The sequence below is a fragment of the Anolis carolinensis genome, chromosome 1, assembly GCF_035594765.1.
Source record: "Anolis carolinensis isolate JA03-04 chromosome 1, rAnoCar3.1.pri, whole genome shotgun sequence".
Taxonomy (NCBI): domain Eukaryota; kingdom Metazoa; phylum Chordata; class Lepidosauria; order Squamata; family Dactyloidae; genus Anolis; species Anolis carolinensis.
In genome coordinates this window covers 88514423-88542376 of record NC_085841.1, presented here as the reverse complement: position 1 = coordinate 88542376, position 27954 = coordinate 88514423, and the positions used below count along the sequence as shown (strand labels likewise).

The window sequence follows — 27954 nt, the reverse complement described above, 5'->3', positions numbered from 1 at the left end:
CAGTAAAAATGGGTCAAAAACAGAGACCAACAGAGAACTTTTTTTCTTCTGTCTGGACCTGAGATTTGTGTGTGTGTCAGGAGCAACTTGAAAAACTGCAAGTCGCTTCTGGTGAGAGAACTGGCCATCTGCAAGGACATTGCCCAGGGGACGCCCAAATGTTTGATGTTTTACCATCCTTGTGGGAGCCTTCTCTCATGTCCCCGCATGGAGAGCTGGAGCTGACAGAGGGAACTCACCCGCTCTCCCCGGATTCGAACCACTGACGTGTGGGTCAGCAGTGCTGCCGGCACAAGAGTTTAACGCATTGTGTCACTGGGGGATCTAGTGAACCTGAGATGATTTATTTAGAAATTATTGCAATGTCAATAAGGATTTCAAAATACAGTATCAATCACAATACTGTATTTTGGTACATGGTTATCTGTTAACCACAGTGGTTTCACAGCTTCCAACAGGGGTTTTCCAAAATTCAGCAATGTAGAAATTGTGAATGGAATATGTTCATCTATCTATCTATCTATCTATCCATTTATTCATTTATTTTGGTCCCCTGACTTCTGTTTAGATATAACATAGAATCTTTCAATTAAATTGGGACACCTGGCTAGACAGCAGTACATGTGAAAAAGATCTTGGAGTCCTTGTGGACAACAAGTTAAACATGAGCCAGCAATGTGATGCGGCTGCTAAGAAAGCCAACGGGATTCTGGCCTGCATCAATAGGGGAATAGCGTCTAGATCCAGGGAAGTCATGCTACCCCTCTATTCTGCCTTGGTCAGACCACACCTGGAATACTGTGTCCAATTTTGGGCACCACAGTTGAAGGGAGATGTTGACAAGCTGGAGAGCGTCCAGAGGAGGGCAACTAAAATGATCAAAGGTCTGGAGAACAAGCCCTATGAGGAGAGGCTTAAAGAACTGGGCATGTTTAGCCTGCAGAAGAGAAGGCTGAGAGGAGACATGATAGCCATGTACAAATATGTGAGGGGAAGTCATAGGGAGGAGGGAGCAAGCTTGTTTTCTGCTGTCCTGCAGACTAGGACATGGAACAATGGCTTCAAACTACAGGAAAGGAGATTCCACCTGAACATTAGGAAGAACTTCCTCACTGTGAGAGCTGTTCGGCAGTGGAACTCTCTGCCCCGGACTGTGGTGGAGGCTCCTTCTTTGGAGGCTTTTAAACAGAGGCTGGATGGCCATCTGTCGGGGGTGCTATGAATGCGATTTCCTGCTTCTTGGCAGGGGGTTGGACTGGATGGCCCATGAGGTCTTTTCCAACTCTACTATTCTATGGTTCTATGATTCTAATTGGTTATTAGTAGGAATTGGAAAGACAGAATTGCTTGAGCTTTTTGGTACTAATAAGGATTATTCTCTGTGGCCTTTTAAAATTAGTAAAATGTATGTAGGTTGTGTCTTTTCAGTGATCATGATAGCTGGGTGAAAATTCCATCTGAGCCTCTGAATGTGAGATGCTGGATGTAAAAAACAGGAGACAGCTGTTACCATTTCATTATCACATTGTGATTGTCTAACGACTGCTGAATTTATTCAACCAGTCAGTGCTCATGAGATCAGATTATGCAGCATGTACAATAATAGGAGCTCCACTGGTAGACACCATATGGCTTCCAGTTCTTGATCTCCATGTGTTGAGCATAGAGATCTGAGCAGAGAATACTATACATGTAGACTTCTCCATGCTGGGTTCCTTATAATCATAGGCTCATAGAGTTGGAAGGCCATCAACTCCAACCCCTTGCTCAGGTAATTGGTTTCATTGTTTAACAGCTCTTACTGTCACAAAGTATTTATTATTTATTTATTTCCATCATTTCTATCCTGCCCTTCTCACCTGAAGGGACTCAGGGCGGCTTACAAAACTGGCAGAATTCGATGCCAATATGCAACAATACAAAAGAATAAAACATAAGCAATTAAAAACAGATTTAAAATAATACAAAATACTTGAGCCATTCATCCACAAAGCCTTGTACATAAACCTTAGTCCAGACTGAGTCGAAGCCAACGAAACTTATTCTTTGAACACTTGCTCACATAGCCAGGTCTTCACTTTCTTTCTAAAACTCAAAAGGGATGGAGCCTGCCGGATGTCACTAGGGAGGGAGTTCCACAGCCAAGGAGCCACCCTGTCTCTCGTCCCCGCCTTCTAATGTCTAATTTAAATCTATCCTCTTGTATCTTAAAACCATTAGACCTTACCTAAACCTCTATGGCAGCAGAAAATTAACCTGGTCCCTCCTCTCTGGGACAGCACTCTAGTTATTTTTAAATTGCAGTATGTCACCTTTTTATCTTCTCTTCACCAGGCTGAACATACCCAATCTCCTCAATCCATAACCCTGTTGTTTATTAATGAGATAGGAGATACGATGTGTGAGTGTGTGTGTGTGTATATACATTCTCTCTCTCTCTCTCTCTCTCTCTCTCTCTCTCTCTCTCTCTCTCTCTCCTCCCTCCCTCCCTCCCACACACACACACACACACACACATACACACACACATATACTTAGTCCTAAAACATGAAAATTTTATTCTTTAATGTTTGAATTTTATCACGTAACTAAAATAGTTAATTTTGGTGTTTGTTTTTTAATCTAAATATTACGAATTGCTGGTCAAAGTTATTAAACATAGTCTGCCCACTCCCACACAAGACTATTCCATATAATTCAACACGAGAACATGTAGGTCTTTTGTCTTCATCATTTAAGTGTATCCTTATAAGTGTAATAAAAGTAGTTAAAATTAAGTTACATTATAAAAGAGGTGGTGTTTTTTTACATTAGTGTTGAAATGTGACCCAATTATATCTTAGTTATAATAGAAAATTAATTAATTATAAATAGCTAATTATTTTTAACTATTCCGAATATCAATATTAATGCAAGAATTAACTATTTCAAAAGTTGTTTCTGTCCCCCCTCATTTAAACCTATAAGCATTTTGAACAACCTTTTTGAATTTTAGGAATTTTTGTACAAAAATAAAAACTTTTCATGCAAAAGCCAACATCTTTTTTTAAATGTTTTTTCTTAAGTTGCACTATGCCTTATGCAAAATATTTCTCTTGCATAAATTGTTCTAATATTTTCATTTCATAATTTTAAAAAAAAATGGAAATCTGAAGAAATTCATGTTGGTTGCCCATTCTTCGGTATGTATATTGAGACAACTTTTCTTGTTAAAAGGGATAAAAATTTGTAGATGTTCTTTACATCTTTAGTTATTTGTGATTTCCTTGTTCTGCTTTGGAAGATCTTGCTGCCCAATCATCATTTAACGTTGGGCATGTGATACACATGCAGTCACTCTTGTATTATTGATTGATTGATTGATTGATTGATTTAAAATATTTACACCCCACCCCATGCAGGACCGTTTATACTAAAATCAGTTTAAATAATTTAAGATAAGAATAGTAATAATTTAAGCAACAAAATAACTAAAATGGTAAAAAATATATTAAACCATTCCACAATTTAAAAAGTTAGAAGATTCTAAAACCATGTATGTACAGTCTGTCCACATATGATCTCATTGTATGTGGGTTCAGACATACAGCTCTATAGGCAAAGATGAGGGCAGCAGTGGGCAACATTGCCCATGAACTCCTGAGAGCAACTCCTTCTCCATGTGCCAGATCTGATGGGTAGCCCTTTATGCCCCTCTCACAGCATAGGAAGGAGACAAACTCCTGTCTCAGCAGAGAGAAATGACAGAAGCCAGGCTATGAAGAGCCACACATCTCTCTTTGCTAAGACCCCTTCCTTGGCTGACACAAGTATATGGCTCCATATCAGCAGGCTTCCTGTTGGATTTTGCAAACAGGGAGGGAAAGGGCTTTCTGAGAGCTCTGTGTGGTCAGTCTGCACCCAGAATGTAAACCTTTCATTTGGCTATTATTTCCTCTGTGGGGCAGCAGGCGAGAGGCAGCCATATTTTGACAATTTGATATTTTAAGCTTTCAATGGCATGATAGACTATGGGCAAGACTTGACTGGTGAAATCTCTCCCTTTAAAAAGTGGTCCACATTTATGCCAAAAAATATTAGAAATAATATGCAGACATGACTATATACAGATGTTACATTCAGTCACTGCTTTGAAAAGTCTTTTATGAAAATTGAAGTTTTTATTTGGGATCAGAATGACTGCAAAGTCAGTACTTATCCGACTTCCAAAGGATGACTATTTCATCACCAGGCACCACATTGAAGAAGGCCCTCTCCCACAGTATATTCCTCCCAACACATTATCATTGCTGTGCTTTATTTGGGTGTTAGTATTTTGACATAAGGCCATTCTTTTCTTTTTGTAATTTGAAACTGCAAAACTAATCCATGCTTTTTTTCTACTAATCTATAAAATATTTTTAATTCAAATAGATTGAATAAGTGAAATAAACACCTGCATTCTTAGCTTTCAATTTTCTGACCTTTGGCCTTTTCACATTACAGGATAACTGAAGTAATTTCAAACAAAGCTATAACTTCACACATAGATCACTTTTTTAATCTTGCTCTTGCTCCTGTTTTGTCTCTAAACCAATGATTGTTTCAATAATTCTGCATCCTTTCAAAATAAACTGGTAACAGAAGGCCAGGTTAGATAGCAATCTTGATTTAATAAACCACAGTTTATTAATCTGGCAATGAGCCATCATGCACTCCTCATCATCTTGTCCCTCCTTTCTCACACAGCTTTTTGGCATTTGTGGTATGTTTACTTTAATCTACAGCCTATTGTTACATCTGAATTAGAAAACTGTGGTTTAATCAGGAACTCACAACCACATTGAAAGAAGTAGATTCTTGTACTGTCATCAGAATCCCAAATGAAATCATTGGCTCCTCTTACAGATGTAATGGGGAACTGGTTTGACACAACATGGTAAAGATCTTTGGATTAAGGAGGGGAAAGGGGGAGAATATATGGGTATGGCATTCATCCCCAGATTAAGAAACCATTTGCACATATCATTCTCAGTTTTACTAATGATGTTTTAATCTCCTATTAAATCTTCCATGTTGTTGTTTTTCTTGTACAAAGTTGCTGATGCAGATGACACAGTGAGAAACCTGGAAGAAGAGGCAGATCGGTTGATGGATAAGCTCAAACCAATCAAACAACTTCAAGACAACCTAGGGAAAAACATCTCTCACATTAAAGACCTAATAAATCAAGCCAGGAAGCAAGCCAATTCTGTAAGTCCTTCTATCTAAATAGCTTATGCTGCTTCTTTGACCATTCTATTCTATACTGTCCATTAAAAGATACCAGGAAAAATATATAAAGTTAAAATTTCACCTTTGCTGACAAGTGAGTCCTAGAAAACCAGTGCATGTGAATGAAACATTGGAATGAAATAGCTATCACCATTTGAATTATTTTTGTGTCAACAAGGGCATAAAAAAGACGACAGCATTTACATATATACAACTGCATCTTCCCCTATGAACCCTGTCCGGGCTTTAAGATCTGATGGGAGGCCCTCCTCGCAATCCCACCATGATTGCAAACGTGGTTGGTAGGGACAAGGGAGAGGGCCTTCTCGGTTGTGCCCCCCTCCCCCCCGGGAAATTATGCAAGCACCCATGTTCATGATCTTTAGGAAGGAATTGAAAACTTGGCTTTTTAAAACAGGCTTTCAACAATTGCGAAATGTTAGAATATCCAATAATCACCAATCAGATTTTATAGCTTATTTTACCATAGCAATAGGGAATTTTTTTAATGTTGCTCAAAGTGCTTTTATATAATAATCGTTTATTGATGGTTGGTGTTTTACATTAATTTTATCTTAATTTGATATATTATGTATTTTGTTTATATTATCTAATATGTTTTATTTTATTATTGTAAGCTGCTCCATTTTGGGAGATGGAGCAGGGTATACATAAAGTTGTTGTTATTATTATTATTATTATTATTGACACAAAGACATAGTATGACACAGAAAATGAGATATATATGCTGGATTTCGTATCACAAAATCACAAGTCGAACACTTCCCAAGTGTTTAGGACTATATGATGTATTTTCAAATGATGTGCGCAGATCCCAGTAAGGTTGACAGATCGTAATTTTGTCAATGTTTCCAAATGTTGGCTGAGATCTTTTGGCACAGCACCCAGTGTGCCAATTACCCCTGGGACCACCTGTACTGGTTTACGGCAGAGCCTTTGCAGTTCGATCTTGAAATCCTGATAAGCTGAGTTTTTCCTGTTTTTCATCAATTTGACTGTCACATGGTATGGCGACATCAATAATTCAAACTTTTTTCTTTTTCACAACTGTGAGGTCTGGTGTGTTGTGTTTCAAAACTTTGTCAGTCTGGATTCAAAAGTCCCACAGTATTTTTGTGTGCTCATTTTCCACTATCTTTGAAGGTTTGTGATCCCACCAGTTCTTTATTGCTGGCAGGTGGTACTTGTGACATAAATTCCAATGAATCATTTGGGCCACATAGTTGTGCCTCTGTTTGTAGTCTGTCTGTGCTAATTTTCTTACAGCAGCTGAGGATAATAATAATAATAATAATAATAATAATAATAATAATAATAATAATACTTTATTTATACCCCGCCACCATCTCCCCAACGGGGACTCGGGGCAGCTTACATGGGGCCATGCCCAAAGCAATACAATATAAACAGCATATAAAAACAACACATCACAACACAATAAGCGATACAATAAATAATAATATCCAATTACAGTACAAATCAAGGGGACAATGAGAACGAGGGCGGTCCACATGAACATTAAGTTAAAACTCGGGGTGAGAGAAACATAAAGCAAAACCATAGTGAACAGGGTTATAAGGAAGTGGTATAGTCTAGAGGATAGATATTAGAGGGAGCAACGGAATAGAAATATAAAATAGTTGAAATAGTTACTCTCCAAAAGCACCACGGAAGAGCCATGGTTTCAAATTTTTTGAAGGCTACTAATGTGGGGGCTTGCCTAATCTCAATGGGCAGTGCGTTCCACAGTCGGGGGGCCACAGCAGAAAAGCCCCTCTCCCTTGTTCCCACAAGGCAGGTCTGGGATATTGGCAGTGGCGATAGGAGAGCTTCCCCTGATGATCGAAGGGATCGGATAGGCTTATGATAGGAGATACGGTCACGAAGGTAGGTGGGTCCCAAACCGTTTAGGGCTTTATAAGTGATGGTATACACCTTGAATTGGGACCGGAAAATAAACAGCAGCCAATGGAGCTCCTTAAACAAGGGAGTAGATCTCTCCCTGTAACGCTGGACCAATTGTAGTTTCCAGGCTGTCTTCAAGGGAAGCCCCACGTAGAGCGCATTACAGTAGTCCAGTCTAGAGGTAACTAAGGCATGCACCACCGTGGTCAAGTCAGACTTCACAAGGTATGGTCGCAGTTGGCGCACAAGTTTGAGTTGTGTGAAGGCCCTCCTGGCCACCGCCGACACCTGCGCCTCAAGCGTCAAGGCTGAGTCCAGGAGGACCCCCAAACTGCGGACCTGTGATTTCAGGGGGAGTGCAACCCCATCCAGCACAGGTTGCCACCCAATACCCCAATCCGACGAGCGACTGACCAGGAGGGCCTCTGTCTTGTCAGGATTAATCCTCAGCTTGTTCCTCCTCATCCAGTCCGCCACAGCAGCCAAGCACTGGTTCAGCATCCGAGGGGCTTCCTTGGAATCAGATGGAAACGAGTAGTGGATTTGCATGTCACCTGCGTAGAGATGGCAACACCCTCCAAAACTCCGGATGACCTCTCCCAGCGGTTTCATGTAGATGTTAAATAGCATGGGGGATAAGATAGATCCTTGCGGGACCCCACAGGTCAATGGCCAGGGGTCCGAGCAGGTATCCCCCAGCTTCACCATCTGGGAACGACCCTCCAGGAAGGACCGGAGCCACAGCAAAACCGTGACACCGAGCCCCATCCCGGAGAGCTTCCCCAGAAGGATACCATGGTCGATGGTATCGAAAGCCGCTGAGATGTCCAAGAGAACCAGCAGGGTCACACTCCCCCTGTCCAGCTCCCTGCGGAGGTCATCCACCAAGGCGACCAAAGCCATCTCGGTGCTGTGCCCAGGCCTGAAGCCAGACTGCGAGTGGTCCAGAAAATCAGTGTCATCGAGGAACTCCTGGAGCTGTGTGGCAACCACCCGCTCCAGAACCTTACCCAAAAACGGGAGGCTGGAAATTGGTCTGTAGTTGTTATATACAGATGGGTCTAACGAGGTCTTTTTTAGTAGCAGTTTTACCACTTCCTGCTTAAAGCAGGATGGAACTGACCCCTGACCCAGGGAGGCATTTATCATAGCCATAAACCACTCCACCAACCCATCTTTGGCTAGCTTAACCAGCCAAGAGGGACAAGGATCCAGAGCGCAAGTGGTCGCCCTCACAGACCCAAGAATCCCCTCCACGTCATCAGGAAGAACAAGCCGGAAAGAATCCCACAAAATCGGACAGACAGGTACCTCGGTTACCTCCGCTGGAACTACACTTATGATCAATAGTTTCGCCAGCTTCCTTGCAGAGTCTGCATTTTGGGTCACTAGCTGGTTTTTCGATCTTGGCCTTAATTGCCTTTGTTCTGATGTCTTGCTCCTGGGCTGCAAGAATCAGGCCTTCTGTCTCCTTCTTCAGTGTCCCATTGGTGAGTCATAGCCAGGTCTTCTCCTTACCTTGTGGTGGGGGGCTTAAATCCTCCAAGGATGCTGAGAGCTGTGCTGGCGGTAGTGTAACTACCAGCAGATCCAACCAAGCTAGAGAGGTCTCACTTGAGGAGTAGAACTAAAAGCACTAACCCATTAGTACTATGGCGAAACAAACCAAAACAAAGTCTATACTGGCTCAGTTGTCGCCCAGAATAAATAGTACCACTGTGGATGCTGCTGAATCTGGACATCCATCGACAAGTGGAGGGAGCAGACGCATCTGAGGGCAGCTCCACTCGGCAGCAGTAAGATTCTTAAATAGACTCAAATGCCTCTCCTTTTATTTATTTTCCTTCTAACAAAATAATTTGATTGCTGGGCTAGATCAAACATACCGTGTTGCTGATAAGTTAACAAGTTAATAAGCTTTGTGGTAACAACATAAGGAGAAAGAAACGCTCGAGAGAAGCAGAAAACAGTACTCCCCTTTCAGCTCCTACATCTAAACAAAAGAGGATTGCTGACTTCTGTTCAAACCGGTTCTCCGCTCTTGCAGAAAGAGAAATCGGGGAAAATGGGGGAAGTGAGAGTTTGAAGAAGCACAAGCCAAGTGATGTGAATAACTCAGTTCTGTCAAACAATAATAGCAACAACCACAGAAGGGAGATAAAGGCGTTCAAACCTCTGAGCAAGTGGTCGAGACAAGCTACTCACACATGTTCCAACTGGTTGCTACCACGGTTGAGCACCTATACAATAAACTCAGAGACCTCAACTTCAAAGTTGACTCTATCATTACAATGCAGAAAGAAATAAAACAACATAGACAGACCACCTCTGATTTAGCCCCGAAGAAGCTTAACTGCATTTACATAAGGTAACAAACTCCTTAAAACTGGTACTTTCACCTAAGAAGATCTGCTTACCAGTTTGCTACTACTCCCTCCCTGGAACACCATCTATCACTCTAGAAAACATCTGCAACATCTGCTTAAAAGAGAAAGGAAACAAATCGACCTCTACTCTGTAGAAATGCTGACCTCTGACGTTCATCATACAAGGGTGATATTAACCTTTTCCTCAGACCATATACCCTCACTACTGCTGTGCCTAAGATCTAATCTTGCTGTAAAAGGCCTCTTTCACAATAACTGTATTCTCCCCTTGATCTCTAGAGTCAAACACATTCAGCAGAGCACAGGAAGATACAGTAGAGTCTCACTTATCCAACACTCGCTTATCCAACGTTTTGGATTATCCAACGCATTTTTGTAGTCAATGTTTTCAATATATCATGATATTTTGGTACGAAATTTGTAAATACAGTAATTACTACGTAGCATTACTGCGTATTGAACTACTTTTTCTGCCAGATCTGTTGTATAAAATGATGTTTTGGTGCTTAATTTGTAAAATCATAACCTAATTTGATGTTTCATAGGCTTCTCCTTAATCTCCCCTTATTATCCAACATATCCGCTTATCCAGCGTTCTGCCGGCCCGTTTATGTTGGATAAGTGAGACTCTACTGTACACTCCTGGGATGCAGAACCTACATTTGAAAAAATAACAAACCCAAGCATTACCTTAGGGATAGCAAAACATTCCACGAACCTGAGTCTGCAGATCTAATTACCCTAGATTGTGAGACCCCAAGGAATTGTGCCGCGTTGCCCAACTCCAGCGTCAGGTCTGCCCCATCTAATATTCTAAAGGTAAAGGTAAAGGTTTCCCCTGACGTTAAGTCCAGTCGTGTCCGACTCTGGGGTGCTCATCTCCATTTCTAAGCTGAAGAGCCGGCATTGTCCATAGACACCTCCGAGGTCATGTGGCTGGCATGACTGCATGGAACACCGTTACCTTCCTGCCGGAGCGGTACCTATTAATCTACTCACATTGGCATGTTTTCGAACTGCTAGGTTGGCAGAAACTGGAGCTAACAGCGGATGCTCACTCTGCTCCCCAGATTCAAACCTGCGACCTTTCGATCTGCAAGTTCAAGCAGCTCAGTGCTTTAACACACTGTGCCACTGGAGGCTCCTAGTATCCTTACAACAGCTTTAACTGAAGTCTCACCCAAACCTCATTCCACTAGTGGCAAGGCATCCTTCAAAACTACTACTTCCTTAACTGAGGTAAGCCTGGAAACAGGTTTTGTCAACAATATATTGATGCAGAACGAGGAGGAGGACGAGGCCTCCATCCTGACCCCAATTCAGTGCCTGGCACCCTGGAAGGATGGAGATACAACTTCGATATAAGAAATGTCAATGCCAAAACAGAACAAACTTATCACTGAAGAACAGTACCATAATCAACAAACGTGCCAACAATCCGAAAAGAAAAGAGACCCCTATAACAACTGTGTGTTCACCAGAGAAATTGGCAGCATTGCCCAAGATGCAGATATAAATTGACTCTCAGAATCTGTACCGTTCATACCACCATGCGAGAACAAACTCAGCATTCTTTCATGGAATACTGCAGGGTGGAAGTCCTCTATAAAAGAACCCTCCTTTTTAGATTACCTAGCCCAGCATCACATCATACTGATGCAGGACACCTGGGTGATAGATGATATTTCAAGTAACGGATTCCAATCCTATTCAATAAAGGCTGAGCCCCCAAACAGATATGGGAGAGCCAAAGGAGGTTTAACAATCCTAATCTGCAACAAGTTACGTGTAAAGGTAACATCTCTACCTACAGTAATGCCAAGCGCCATGGCTATTTTAATTCAGCTTATTAACCATAAAGTGCTGATAATAAATGCCTACATACCCCCTATAAGTAAAAAAGCCCAAATCAAAGCTGCATGGATGGAGCTGGAATCCTATGCTGAGGAACTTATATTGCAGAATCCTGATGCATCTATAGTGTTGGGAGGTGACCTTAATGCAAGGATGAGCCCAGATGATCTCTCTCTAAGCAGCAGAACTATCCACCACCAGCTAGTGAGGAAGAAGGACCCCTTCCCCCCCGCTGGTCCAAAGACCAGAAATTGAATTTTGCAGGCCTATGCCTAGCCAGAATAACATATAGGCTAAATCTCTACATATTAAATGGGGCACTGAAAGGAGATTATCCAGGTGAATTCACCTTCCTCTCAGGTGAAAAAACTAGCACTATAGACTATATAGCCATCTCAGGGGATCTTATCCCCTACGCAAAAGCTCTAAAAATCATGCCCAAACCTGAGAGTGATCATTTCCCAATTTACTCCATTTACATTGTTTTTTCCCAGGAAATTCCCAGGATAGACACAACATTGAACAGGTCTCAAACTTTAAATACCTGGGGGTATTCTTCCACTGCACTGGAAATAGGAAAGTACATGCTGAATATGTAGCTGAGACAAAAGAGCTCATACGCTATCCTAAAGTTTCTCAAGATGGGAGGAGGCCACTACATTCCAGCAGCACTTAAGATATTTGAGGTAAAACCAATAGCTCGGCCCCTATTCAAACTATGCCCCCCTGGAGCAGGTACAATCAAAAAATTTAAGATTGGTGATGCAGGTCCCCAGATGTGTCTCAAACACCATCCTGCAATTAGATACAGGCCTCGTGAGAGTGGAGGTGAGAGTCTGGATAACCACTCTCAATTACTGGCTGTATCGGTCTCACTCGTCATGTGGCCTTGCCCTGCTAACTCTGAGAGACGAGTTTCAATCTACATGAAACAAGGTAGTGGCAACAAAAATCGCAACTCTAGGCTTCTCTCAAGAACATCTACTAAGTATGGCATGGGACCAAGCTAAGGATCCAGTCAATGGATCCTGGATACAGAGTGACAATCCAACTTAGCCTGCTCTCCAGTCTTCAACATTAGTGCAGAACAGATATCTCATCGCTCCCATGGCTTACTTAGCAAACCTGGAGGTACCTAAACATCGTAGAGCCTTCACTCTCGCAAGATGCCATGCCCTTCCATTGGCAGTACTGGAGGGGAGGTACCGGAAGACCCCTGCCCAGAAGAGACTATGCCCATGTGAGTCTGGCCATACCGAAACAACTGAGCACGTGCTCCTCCAGTGTATGTTCTATAGAGATATTAGAATCAATTTCATCACTCCTTGGCTTTTAAAATATCCAGGCCGCACTGAAAGATACTACACCTCCCTGCTGCTCTCGGACTCCTGCTCTGCGATAACCCATAGTGTCGCCAGGTTCTGTGTGGCAGCAATTAACACCAGACAATGACTGACTCCGCAGGGCAGCTATCTACCAGGAATGCAGCCAGAGCTATTTGTTATAACTGAAATGCTGCAAATGCCCCCTCTATCTCCCTTTAGAGCCTCCCAGTGGTTTGATACTTACTATTAGCCTCCCCTGCTATTTAAACTATAAGCATAGTCTGTTTTTTATCTGTTTCTCTTATAACATGTTTTTAACCTGCCCTTTTATTTGGGAACTGTGATTCCCCTATTTCGGGCATCTGTGCCCATTCTTATATATGCTGGTCATGGTCCATCATAAATTGTTGAAGTGGGCTACAGAATAAAAATACAAATGAACAGTCACAGAAGCAACAGAAATATACAATGCCAGAAAACTGCACAATTATATTATTATTATTATTATTATTATTATTATTATTATTATTATTATTATTACATTGGCATGGAGTGGAACCATGACATTGGTCCTATGATCACATGTTTCTATGAATACATGTATAATAGGAAGTGCCCTAGGAAAGGAATTTTCTTCACTGTCCTGCTTTTTCATAAAAATTGAAAATACAATTACATGAACAATCTTGACAAACATTAGTAAACACAATTAAGTAATTTCTCTAAAATATCTGATAATTGCCTGATCCAGACCTCACTTTTGGACACTTGTTAAGTTTTATTATCATCAAGCATAGCTGCTGTATAAGGAATCTGATAACACCTTTGCAGAATTGCCAAGAATATTAAGTGGAATCGCTTTCTCGTTTTCTTGATTTTCTTCACCTTGTGTCCTTGGGTTAAGAGCATCATTTTCTAGCCTCATTACAGAGTCCCGAATCTTTCTTCCCAATGTAATTACATTTTAAACTCAGGGATCAGCTGGTAACGCTAAACTTCTTTGCCATATGACCCGCAAGAATCTGTAAAGTAAATCCCTAGAGATGAATGTTCAGCGAGCTATGGTTTAATTTAAGTCCAAAAGTCAAAGCATCAAGCTGCCTCCAGGAGAAATACAAAAAGGAATACATGAATGATAATAATTACAAAATATCTTGTTTAATTTTTAAAAAATAACACTTAGTATACCTAAAGACAAAACCAAAAATTGTTTCTTTCATTTCTAAGATAATTTTCCTTTACCATCTCTGAGTAGAAATCTCTGAATTGTTTTCCATTCATACTGGATGACAAACTCAGTACTGATAGAAATTCAATAATTCATCCCCAGTGGCAACACTTTGTTCAGATTAAAAGGTTCAAAATACATGCATCTTTTTTATATCCTGTTACATTTTATCTCATTCCATACTTAGTAACTATGCTTGAAACCTTGTGGTTTAATATCAGTCTAGCACAGGGGTCCCCAAACGTTTTAAACGGGGGGCCAGTTCACAATCCTTCGGACCATTGGAGGGCCGGACTATAGTTGGCCACCGAGCAATAATAATAATAATAATTATTATTATTATTATTAATAATAATAATAATAATAATAATAATAATAATAACAGCAATAATAATGAAAAGAGGGTTGGAAGAGACCCTTTGGGCCATTGAGTCCAATCCCCTTCTGCCTTTGTGCACCGAAAGCATAAGCAAAGCATCCCTGACAAATGGCCACACAGCCACAATGTTAATAATAATAATAATAATAATAATAATAATAATAATAATAAAAACAGCAATAATAATAAAAAAGAGGGTTGGAAGAGACCCTTTGGGCCATTGAGTCCAATCCCCTTCTGCCTTTGTGCACCGAAAGCACAAGCAAAACACCCCTGACAGATGCCCACCCCGCCTCAATGTTAATAATAATAATATAATAATAATAATAAAGAAGGTTGGAAGAGACCCTTTGGGCCATTGAGTCCAATCCCCTACTGCCTTTGTGCACCGAAAGCACAAGCAAAGCACCCCTGACAGATGGCCACCCAGCATCAATGTTAATAATAATAATAATAATAATAATAATAATAATAATAATAATAATAATAATAAAGAGGGTTGGAAGAGACCCCTTGGGCCATTTTGTCCAACCCCCTTCTGCCTCTATGGACCAAAAGCACAAGCAAAGCACCCCTGACAGACGGCCACCCAGCCTTAATGTTATTATTATTATTAATAATAATAATAATAATAATAATAATAATAATAATAATAATAATAATGGTTGTAAGAGAAGAGAACCCTTGGGTCATTTAGCCCAACCCCCCTCAGCCCAAGTGCCGTGGGGGCCGGATAAATGGCTTCGGTGGGCCGCATCCGGCCCCCGGGCCTTAGTTTGGGGACCCCTGGTCTAGCAGGTTACCTGAAGAAGTAGATTGATACGGCCACTTTTGCTGACATATTTGTTCCTGCCAACTAATTCTCAACCAGACAAGTAAAATTCCTTACTTCTTGCTTATTTCCATAACAAGGTTCTGCAGTCTCAATAAAACAGGACTCATAGCAATGTTCTTTGTTGACTCTTTTATTATGTGCACATAAATGCCATAGCTTTCTTATATAATAGCAATAATATTGCAAGAAGAGTAACATGAACTTTTAATGAATATTAGATCATTAGTTTTAAGAATTTAAAAAATCCACTGAGACAGAGCTAGCAACTACTAATACTAGGAGTAAAATATGTGAAAGATTTTCAGGAAGATTACAGAGAACGTCTTCCAAGTAAGGGAACACATGGACCACAAATTCCACATGGGCTATATGCTTGTTTTCCTTGGTGAATTCATTAGCCACTTATTTATGAATATATACAACAACAGAGTTTTCCTAGATGACCTTTGACCATTTTCACATATTCAAAATACTGCAGTTTAGCATAATAACTGCATTAAGCAGTCTGTGCAGAATGCCGGATAAGATTGCCATAGCTTGGAATCTAAACCAAGCATTTTTAAAGTGCTGTATATTGCTATTTGTCCAAATGTTTAGATTTAAGGAAGCATGCAATGGAAAGGATCTCTGCAAGAAGGTACTGAGTTTGTTTGGCAATATTTAAAGTTTTCATTGCTAGTAATATTTATATCACCTATTGTTTTTCTCCTTTCTTCATTTATGCGCAATGAAAGATTAAAGTATCTGTGGCTTCTGGAGGCAACTGCATTCGTACATACAGACCAGAAATAAAGAAGGGAAGCTACAACACTGTCATTCTCAATGTAAAGACAACAACGGCTGACAATCTTCTTTTTTACCTTGGAAGTAACAAATTTGTAAGTCTACACTCATTTTCCATTATGAAAAATTTACAGTCAGTTCAAAACTATTTTCTGATATATTTGAGATGGGAACTAAAAAGCAGTTTTGGTTCTTTGGTTCAGAAGGGGAAGATGAAGAGGATGTAGAAATCAAGCTATACATCTGCCCCCTGCTTGCTATCTCTGCTGGTGTTAACACTCTGAGGACTTCTCCACCCCATCCCCCTGGAACATCATAGCCCATGAAGGTTTACCCATGAGGCACAACTAAACACTGTATATTACAAATATTTATAGGTCCCAAATCATTATGCAGCTTAAAAGTCCAAGCTTCCAACCCTTTGATCATTCACAGGGTAGGATAGTGATAAAGTCTTACATGATTATCCCCTGCAGGACTAGCAGTATTCAGGTTTCAACAGGAGGATCAATATCATCAGGATTAGGATGCCTCTATTCTTAGGCTTTATTAAAGTCAGTGAAGGTGGGTGAGTTAGTGAAGATTCGGACCCAACAGAACCACTCGCCACAATTGAAGTAGGACAAAAGCATCTAGCCTCTTCCCAGAGTCTGTTCAACCAACTCCCTTTCTGACTGGGCTTTCTGAGTTTTGTAGATAGGATTCACCTAATACGAAGAGGAGTCTCACCCTGCTCTTTAGGCTGAAGGAGCTAGGCAAGCTGAAGCTCATGAGGTTAAAAGCCAGGCCCTTAGGGGAGCCTGCTGGAGAGTTCTTCCTCAACTTCCTCTCCCTAAGAAAGCTTTGTTCATCTACCCTTACCTCTTTCTGTGGTAGTCTTTCAATGCTGGGACAAGATCAACACACTTTAACTACTTCCTCTGGTCTCATTTTCCCTGACTACAGCCCTAGTTTTTGTACTTGTGTTGCCCTTGACTGCTGAAGCTCTAGCGCAATGGTTCTCAACCTGTGGGTCCCCAGATGTTTTGGCCTTCAACTCCCAGAAATCCTAACAGCTGGTAAACTGGCTGGAATTTTTGGGAATTGTAGGTCAAAACATCTAGGGACCCACAGGTTGAGAACCACTATTCTAGTGTCTCCCTGTTGCTGAGTCACCTGTACAGATGTCAGCATTTTTCTTACCACTTCCCAGCTGGCATTCTCCCCAGTTTGGCAGAAGCATCAGAAGAGAAAGATGGTAGCACAGTGATGAACCCACAATACAGTGCTACCTCACTTATCATGGGGGTTACGTTCCAGGATAAGTGAAAATCCATGAAGTAGGGATGCTAGGCTTCTCCTCAGGAAGGAAGTAGAAAGAGGGAGGGAGGGAGGGAGGGAGGGAAGAAGAGAAGAAAGGTGTGGGGGAACATGGCGCGGCCTCCTTCTCTTCCTGCAGCTATTTGGACTCCTCCTCTTCCCCGCTGCCCTCATCCAACTGAGACCACCACCACCACTGTAAATCATAATTTTTATGATGTATATTATTATTTTAGTGTTTATTTAAAAACCGCAAAACAGTGAATCCGCGAAAAGCAAACTGCGAAGTAGTGAGGGAACACTGTATAAGCATGCCTCCCCTAGCAGATATCTGCTGCAGCAATGCACCAGTTCAAGGGGAGTAGCCAGCTGCTTTCACTGAGGGACTCTCCAGATCCCAGCGTGGTCAGCACTTTACTCCAAGTAAGATTGAAATCATGAAAGTTTGAATTTTTCCTGAGTGAAAATACTTTGGGCTTGCCAGTGTCACTGGTTCTATACTAGTAGCAAAAACATTTTCAAAGTGAAAAGGCAGTATTGGGCAGCTGAGCCATTTCAAGTTATGTCAGGCCTGTTAAAGAAACATATAATGCAATGCTGGTGAAACTGGGGGATATTTTTATAATTATAGTTCAAGATAAAAAGTGAACAATGACAAAATGGCTCAATCATTAAAAGGCCTCTTTAAAAACATATCTAATAAAATGATTCATTTTTTAAAAGTACACCACTGGCAAATACATCTTTATTTGCTGGGATTCTGGTGTCAATGGCATTCTGGTGCCACCGGCCTCTCTCTCTCTCTCTCTCTCTCTCTCTCTCTCTCTCTCTCTCTCTCTCTCTCTCTCTCTCTCCCTCCCTCCCTCCCTCCCTCCCTCCCTCCCTCCCTCCCTCGCTCACTTACCGAGTGGAGTGGCCTTTCTTCTTTCCAGGCAGCCAGGGCAACATGGCAGACACAAAGCAAGGGATCCACCAGCACTAGTAAGAAAGGCTTCACTCTCCCCGGGGCTTGCAAGAAGAGAAAGGTCATTTAACTATTAAAAACAGCAATGGTGTGGATAAATAAATAAATAAAAAATTTCCCACAAAACAGCGAGTTTGCAATAAGCAAACCACGAAGAAGTGGGGCAACACTGTATTTGTTCTCTCTCAAAACAGCATGTAATGCTAGAGAGAGAGAGTAGGAGCAGCTAAGCATCAGCTAGCTGTTTTGTGATAGCCAGATGCGTTATGATGATGTGGCACAGTGCGTTAAAGCGCGGAGCTGCAGAACTTGTGGACCAAAAGGTGCCAAGTTCAAATCCCGGGAGCGGAATGAGCGCCCGCTGTTAGCCCCAGCTCCTGCCAAACTAGCCGTTTGGAAACATGCAAAATATGAGTAGATCAATAGGTACTGCTCTGGCGGGAAGGTAACGGTACTCCATGCAGTCATGCCGGCCACATGACCTTGGAGGTGTCTACGGACAACGCTGTCTCTTCAGCTTAGAAATGGAGATGAGCACCATCCCCCAGAGTCAGTCACAACTGGACTTATCAGGAGAAATCCTTTATCTTTACCTATAAACATCAGAACTACCAGCCAAATTTGCATGGAGAAAAAAGTATTCCTTTACACTATGGAGTCTATGTATCCTTATCTTGCTCTTCTACCAACTCAATGCAAATGCCCCAAGTGTAGAGTTTGAATAAATCATACTGGATGACAGGGCTGGCCAGCTGGAGACATGGAACATACACAAAGAACTCCTGATCCCCATGATGAGCATCTGTACTATGTATGCACATCTGTGAATGTGTGCCAAGGTAGAAAGAAAAGAGTTGTATTGACTCTAATGTTGCTATGCTTGCATTGATGGATTGCAGCTTTTGTTTTTGCTCCATATGCAGGCATATTTGGAATAAGCTAACGAAGGTAGTATTTATTTGGCTGTGTTAGAATAATCATCAACTAGCACCTATAGTAAGAAGGGGTGTTATACACACTCTCTCTGTGTCACAGAGTAGATAGTGAAAAAAACAGAAAGAAACAGAAACAGTAGATAGAAAAAAAACATTAAGACATCTGGATGAGTACTCACTTGATATGATCATATCTTACTGTCTTCAGCTCACATTTCTTTAATTTTTACACCTTTATTTATTAATCGCTCAGCTGTCTTGCCTTTTTGTTACTGCTTTGGTTCATGCATAGACTTTTTCTTATTTCTCTCTCTCTTTTATAAGAAATTTATTAAATTTGTTATATTACACCGAAAGAGTGAGAACAACCAAGGTATAGAAAAGTAGGAAAAAGAGAGAAAGATAAAAGTCTACATGTAGACTTTCTTATTTCTCTAATGACGCTCATTATTTAAGAAAACCTATTTTATTTTAGACTGACTTTCTGGCTATAGAAATGCGTAAAGGCAAAGTGGATTTCCTATGGGATGTTGGATCTGGAGTTGGACGAGTTGAGTATCCAGATCTAACCATTAATGATGGGTTTTGGTACCGAATTGAAGCATCAAGGCAAGTGTTTTCTTTCTTTCTTTCAGAATAGATTTAACTTTAAGATGAAATCTGTTATGGTAGAGAGTCATTTCATAATGATACCACAATCATGTAACTTTTTCCTCAAAAATGTTGTCAGAATACATACAATCTCCTTTTTAGTATATAAACTACCAGGTGGTTGTCTTTTGAACTGGTGAAATATGATGATGTACACAACCAAGTTTTGTGTGTGTGTGTGTGTGTGTGTGTGTGTGTGTGTGTGGAAACATGGATAGAAATAGAACATTAATTTTATAATACTTAGATACTGGGGGTTTTTTTCTGAGTTCGGTATATTGGAATTACTCTGAACTTCTGAGCAGGCATGATAAAATAAAATATAAACATTAGAAATTTGAAAAGCAGAAATAAAATGTTTCACAGCTTTAGTAAAATTAGTATGATGTGTGACTTTATGGGCATTGGTTTCCCTTCTTCTGTGTCATCATGCAAGTATGTAACATGAGGGGCAATACATTTTTGAGCACTTCCTATAAGAGCACCATCTTTCCAAAGTAGTCATACACAAATCTACTCAGAAATAAATACCACTGAGTTCAGTGGGATTTATTTTCTAGATAACCACCTATAAAATTGCAACTTTAATTGTCTGAATAGACTCCACAATCCTCTAGCTCCATTGTCATAGGAAAGGATTGTTAGTTTAATCTACTTGCTGTGACACCACAGTTCAAACTACAGAAGTAGCTCATTGTGGTCAAATATGCTTGGATTATCTTTGTAATCAGGGGCTTTATATGTTCCAGGAGTGAAGTGGAAGCAGCTTTTCCTTGGCTTTTCCCTATTGTAATATTTAAAGACTCAGTACCATACTAGTCAAGCTAATTGTGCCACTCCTTCCCAAACAATAACCTCCTGCCCAGGTTTAGGCATAACATCAGGATTATGATGATGAAGATGAAGATGATGATGATACAGTAGAGTCTAACTTATCCAACATTAATGGGCTGGCAGAATGTTGGATAAGCAAATATGTTGGATAATAAGGAGAGATTAAGGAGAAGCCTATTAAACATCAAATTAGGTTATGATTTTACAAATTCAGCACCAAAACATCATGTTATACAACAAATTTGACAGAAAAGTAGTTCAGTATGTAGTAATTACTGTATTTACTAAGTAGTAATTACTGTATTCATGAATTTAGCAGCAAAATATCATGATGTATTGAAAACATTGACTACAAAAATGCATTGGATAATCCAGAACATTGGATAAGCGAATGTTGGATAAGTGAGACTCTACTGTAATAATAATAATAGTTATTTTTTACCCATCTCTCCTCATTGCTTGAGTTGGGTTACAGAATAATTAAAACTCATAAACATTGTAAAAAATACCTCAAATAGACATATTAAAATGCATTTCTATAAAAGATACATATTAAAACATATTTCTATAAAATACATATTAAAATACACAAAACAGAGATTTAAACAAAGGACACAAGTTTAAAATTCATGTTTTAAAACTTTCTGGAATGAACAGAACCTCTACAATTGCATTGCCCAATGCCCATAACAAAAATAAGGCCAGAGCTCAATCACAGTGCATAGAAATTGAGGTAAAATTCTGGAAATGTAACAGGTATCAGAATATTTGTTCTGAAACATCAAGAGTGTGTGTGTGTGTGTGTGTGTGTGTGTGTGTGTGTGTGTAGTTTTAAAATGTTTTTCTTAAGTATTCATTAATAGTTTTCTCGAACAATAGTTTCTCTGCAAAATAATGGCTGATAATTGTTTTAAAACTAGATGCAAGTATGCCTTTACTTTCCTAATGTTTCAAGTCAATCACCTTTAGTACTATACAGGTAACGGTTAGAAGTATATACCTTACCTAGTTCTTTTCTCCTAAGTTGGCTCACAATCCCATTCGCTTGAGAAGGCAGGAGGCACTTTTATTTCCATTCCTCAGACAACTTGCAGTTATTTGAGTCACCAATATAGGTTGAGTATCCAAAATGCTTGAGACCACATTTGTTTTGAACTTTCAATAATAATTATTATTGTTGTTACTGTGGATTTTGGAATGCCTACATTTGCATACTCACATATCTAGGAGATTGGACCCAGTGTTAACATAAAATTCATTTATGTTTCATACATACTTGCAGCTATTTCTTTGGACCACCAAATATAGGTTGAGTGCTCCTTATCCAAAATGTTTGGGATCACATTTATTTTGAATATATTATTATTATTATTATTATTATTATTATTATTATTATTATTATTATTATGGATTTTGTAGTGCCTACATTTACATACACACATAATGAAATATCTAGGAGATAAGACCCAAGTGTTAACATAAAATCCATACCTCTTATACATAGCTTGATGGTAATTTTGTATAATATTTTTAATACTTTTATGGATGAAATAAAGTTGAACCATTAGAATCCAACGTGGTCAGTGTCTCAGTCACCTATGTGGACGATTTTGGAGTATTTGGGATTTTAGACTTCTGTATAAGGGATGCTCAACCTATAATAGTATGGCCGCCAGTGGTCTGAGTAGGAAACAGTAACGGATTTCTTAAAGTCATTTTGGGCATAATTCCTACAGTCTTCTGTAAAAAAAGATATGTGTCAACCTATAATAGCAGATATCTTATTTTCCTCTTATATCCCTGCAAGATGAACTTGGACAGAAATGCTGAGGTTAGGTGTTGTGGAAGCATTTTCAATCTTGCTTGAGATTATGTTGACAAGAATTCCTAGTATAGTACTAGTTGAATTTCAGTACTAATTAACAAGTCCTGTCTATGAAATATGTATTAATGCATTGTTAAATATGTTATATGACATCATAGTTAGGCTTTGGAAGTATATTTTATATTACACTCGAAATTATATAGTGGGCATTCTTATTGGATAATACTTTTGCTAGTAATTTGCATGACAGTGCAATTTATGTTATTCCGTAGATAACATTCAACCAGAAATGCTGTGTGTTTTGGGACAAAAGAGGCTGAAATTTAGATTGACATTTACAAAGAAAGAGAAAAAATAAATATTTCTTCTCCATAAAATAAAAGATATTGTTGATTTACAGAGAGTAGTAAATCTTCATGGATCAAATACTTACATTAAAGGTCTTTTTTTTAAAAATCAATGTAGAACTTTCACTTCTATATAAACGGATTTAAAGCTTACATTTTTATTTGTTCTGTTTAAATAAAGTGTTGATATAGCTTTATTCTTGTGTAGGCGTTACAAGAATAAAAGTATATCATTCTTTTTAGTGCAGCAGAGATTTGTTTTGGGATTGAAAAGCAAAAATCTCCAATAAGAAATGCTCTGAAAGCTCTTTATATGAATGAATCTAAGAGCAATCTGAAGCCACCCATAACTGTGCAATGGTAATCAGTTATACGTGATTTCAACACACCATTTTATTCATTTTTTCTTGAAAATATATCTCCAAGTTCTACTGATAAGGAGTGGGGTTCGTGCAAATTGCCAAGGAAGTATATCTTCTATATGTATAAGATGGTGGGGAGGCCTTGCAGGAAACTTCTGTATGGGGGAGTGAAAGTGAATCTTGCAGAGCAGAAATCACCAAAGTGCTGTCCTACTTATGTAAGCATGTTTACTCTGTTAGGAGAGATGTGGATTAATAAATTAATCTGTTGATATAACATTCCACTTCCTGATTTATATTTGTTCTTATGTAGAACTGGAAGAAATGGCACAATTTCTGTACAGGCATTGGAAGGACCTAAGGCTACTATTGTCCCAAGTATCTTCAATGCAATTTCCCCACCTGGTTATACCATTTTGGATGTAGATGCAAATGCCATGCTGTTTGTTGGAGGTCTAACAGGGAAGATAAAGGTAGTAAAGCCTTTGATTTTATTCTTGTTGCTATATACCTTCAACTCATTTATGACTTACGGACTCTGCTAAGGTGAATCTATTATCATGTTTTCTTAATGTAGGAGGCTTGACATTGCCTTCCTCTGAGACTGAGAAAGTGTGACTTGCCCAGGGTGTCCTAGTGGGTTTACATCTTGAGCAGGGATTTGAACCCTGCTTCACCAGAGTCCAAGTGTAGCCCTCAAACCACTACACCACCACTGTTTTCAATTGTATATGTATTTCCTTATTCAACACAAGACATGGAGTGAAACAAACATTGCCTGGGAAGAGGGATAATTAATTTAATACAGTTGTTCTCAACCTGGGGTTCCCAGATGTTTTTGGCCTACAACTCCCAGAATCACAGCCATTTTACCAGCTGTTAGGATTTCTGGAAATTGAAGGCCAAAAACATCTGGGGACTCCAGGTTGAGAACCACTGATCTGATGTATTGTGTAGCTATACATCAGTAAATTACTTTAAAACTGAAAATATTTGATGGCTGTATTTAATACCACATGTTCCCTCCCACACGGCTGAAAGCAAAAACTAAAATGTCAGAAATTGGTAGGCATAACTTGAGTTTTGGACAGGGTGGATACAGTGGATGGAAAAGCTCATCCATGCTTCTAAAATCAGTTGTACCCCTGTAACCCTTTGTGTCATGTTGTATTTTTAAATATTGTAAAACATATATACAGTTCTCTGGTGGGTATATTCATTCAATATCCTTTCATGAAAATAGGCTTAGTTCACTCAATCCATGTTCCCTTCTACAAGGACAATGCTATGCCATCTCTTAGTCATACTTAATCTCATCTAAGTAGATTTTACTCCCCTCAAAAGTCATGTTTCACTGTAGAATTATATTATCCAAAGTTTTGTTTACTTCAAGTTAACTAGCTATCAGACATTTCATCTGTTTTGTTGCAGATGTGTTGTATTGAAAGTATAAGCATTTATAGGTAGGAGTGGGAAGACTATGACTAACCATCTAGCTTTGTTAGCAATGACATGAACATGTATCAGGTAGCAATGCATTAACACTATCTCAAAGAAACAATGGCCTAATCCCAAAATAGGATCTGTTTCCAAACCCCAGCATTGTTGCAGTATCAGCTGTCACCAGAGCTGAATCAATGACTTCTCATGGTCCTTGAAATAATGGTACTGTAAGCGTATGTCTGCTACAGTGACAGATATTAGGATGTGGCAGAATAAGGCAAGGATAAAGAAGCAACATTTCTTATAGACTGTCACAGTTCCTTGGGATTCAGGTCAGCAGTCACAATACAAACTGCATTTGTGGCTTTGATGAACACTCTGTGCTAGGGACATTTAGCATGGCTGCTTATTTGGGATGTAACTGATTGTCATTCCTTTCTGAACTAACTAGAAGATTATTTCAGGACACTGTCAGGGCCTGGGGGTAGTAAAAGGAAACACTTCCCCATCACCTCCTAATCCATACATTCCTACTTTAAATGGGTGATGGTCTTGATGAGGCCACAACCTTAAGACCTGTAGCACATTACCTCACCTAATGCAGGGAAAGATGAAGCAGGAAGCCACTCACCTGAATCACCCACTCACCTGAACAGAAAAAGTTGCCCTGTCTCTGCTTTATAAAATGTAAATACAGTATTTCATGTAGTTCTGAGGCTCACATTAAGATGTTACTTTGCTAACTACATTTTCAATAATTCACAGAGAAAAATTCTTTAGTATCATAAAATGCCCTTTTTATCAATTTTCTTATTTTCTTTTTATAAAAATAGGTCGTTTTCAACTGAATGTGCTTTTTCAGTCTCACTAAAATAAAATCCATTGCCTACTTATCATGGAGTTTTCAAAAGTAGCATTGAATATACACTTCAGCAATTAAAACATTCACAATGACCTTGGAATAAATCGTTGAAGTTGTTAGACTTTCATGTCATGCCTCTCTTTGAAAGTCAAGTTGCTCTTCTCCATATGCTCGCACATTAATATTTTTAACATTCATAATTGCTTCATGAAATGTAGCAGGTGCTTATGTGTCTCAAATTACTAAATATCTGGAACTGAACGTACCCTGATGAAGAAAAACATTTTTAAAAATTGGATACTTTTGAAAAAGACATGTCATTAGAACAAAATATTTGACCTTTTTTATTTTTATTTTGCAAATGTGAATAATATTGGTGAATTATTAGCAAAATAAGTACAATTATCAATTTAACATTATCAGGAATATGATTAGAATGGAATGTGTACATCCTTGTTATGCTTTCAGTCTAGATTTCAATAAGAAGGCAATGTTATTTGCAAACTTGATAGCTCTTATATTCTTGCACAGTACAACCCTCACATCCACAGGGAATATGCTCCTGGACTTTTCATGGATATGTGAAATCATAGATAATAGTGGTCCCTGTTGAAATAAAGGAACTCTAGTCCATAGAGTTCCTCTGGGGGATCTAGAAAATGCCTAGAGAATTCAGGTTTTGTTAGATCTGGATGAATGAAGTCCAACAGATATGGGGGTTCAGGAGAAAAAAAAAACATTGAAATATTCTGTAGAGATCCAATTATAATAGAACATAAAAGTATCATATTTGTATTCTGAGACTCATAGAATCATAGAGTTGGAAGAGACCTCACGGGTCATCCAGTCCAACCCCCTGCCGAGAAGCAGGAAGATGACATTCAAAGCACCCCCAACAGAGGGCCATCCAGCCTCAACTTAAAAGCCTCCAAAGAAGGAGCCTCCACCACACTCCGGGGTAGAAAGTTCCAATGCCAAACAGCTCTCACAGTGAGGAAGTTCTTCCTAATGTTCAGGTGGAATCTCTTTTCCTACAGTTTGAAGCCATTGTTCCGTGTCCTAGCCTCCAGGGCAGCAGAAAACAAGCTTTCCCCCTCCTCCTTATGACTTCCCCTCACATATTTATAACATAGCTATCATGTCTCCTCTCAGCCTTCTCTTCTGCAGGCTAAACATGCCCAGCTCTTTAAGCCACTCTTTACACCGACTCATCTGAAATGATATTCAAGCAAGGTTTGCTTTAATTGAAAGCATCATTAACGGTTTGTCACTGGAAAGTCCAGTATATGAGCCATATGTCAGAATGCCACTATTTACTGTTGTCTTGCTTAGATATGAAAACCTTTCAGCAAGGAAAACAGAATGTAAATTAGAGCAGTGTTTGGTCACTTTCCACAATGCATTTCCTGGAAACCCACATAGCACTAGCATTTCCATGACTCCAGGATTAGCTGCATCTGAACAATAGTTATGCTTCCCATTGGACAGAACCAGAGACTAAATACGTAGAAAAGTGTCTTGATATTACAGCTACAGCTGTAACCACAGTTGATAATGACCATGCCAAGAAAGTAACCGAGGGGAATGGAAATCCCATTGGGAAGAGCATAAAGAAATATGTAAATAGTATTTGTCCATTAAAGAGAAATAAGCTACTGCAACCAAATTTTTGCTTCCTATGGATGAGCAAAATGATAAATGTTTCCTCCTGCCAGCACTTTTCTTTGCCATTAGTGCTGGTCGCGTTCCATTTTTGTTAAATGAAGCATGCACACATATATATACACAAGGCAAGCAAAGGATAAAAAGATGCAAACAATTCATCCAAAACTTTTTTTTAAGTTCATCCAAAAGGATTAGCACAAATTCTGTGAAATGGAAATACTCATTGAATAATATACAAAACTTGTTCTTGATCTTCCTATCATTTGACCACAAACATCTCTGCCTTGTCTGAATGAAATATTTGTTTTTCCACCCTCATCTGGTCCATTACTGGTATCATTGGTTTAGAACTAAAACAGTTTTGTTGGGTTTCAATAGAAAGGAGAAATAGAATAGGGACACTGAATTCCTAATCTCCAGGCAACCTCTGCCTGTGTATATGTTAAATATTTGGCAATGTAAGATAGCATCCTGAAGGTCCACATGCCAGTTGCCAAGCTGTCAAACAGTAATCTCCCAGCTTCTGTAAAATCAGTCCCTCCAAGTCCCATCCTAGCAAGGCAGCCCCAAAAGACACCATGATCAATGTTATCAAAACCTGAAAAGAGATTTCTTGTGTAGGCCATTCTCCAAGATATAAAAACATTTCAATCTTATAATAAGACCTAAAACCAGACAATATATTTACCTGTAAAATGGATTTACAGGTGTCAATTGATGTTTGTTTGTTTGTTTATTTATTTATTTATTTACTATATTTATACCCCACTCTTCTCAAGCCCGAAGGGGACTCAGAG

At 39.4% G+C, this 27954-nt stretch overlaps 1 protein-coding gene and 1 long non-coding RNA gene across 2 annotated transcripts in view; one reads left to right on the top strand and one right to left on the bottom strand.

Moving 5' to 3' along the window:
* lama2 (laminin subunit alpha 2) overlaps positions 1 to 27954 on the top strand; it is a 630991-nt gene that overhangs the window by 538558 nt on the left and 64479 nt on the right. The window contains 4 exon segments of the mRNA XM_062978830.1: positions 5078 to 5232; positions 15922 to 16065; positions 19644 to 19777; positions 23501 to 23660. Coding sequence (XP_062834900.1) covers positions 5078 to 5232; positions 15922 to 16065; positions 19644 to 19777; positions 23501 to 23660 — 593 coding nt within the window.
* Positions 1 to 27954, bottom strand: part of LOC134298468 (uncharacterized) — a 46362-nt gene that overhangs the window by 15878 nt on the left and 2530 nt on the right. The window contains exon 2 of the long non-coding RNA XR_010005569.1: positions 18174 to 18277. This is a non-coding gene — a long non-coding RNA (uncharacterized LOC134298468). The remainder of the gene's footprint in view (positions 1 to 18173; positions 18278 to 27954) is intronic.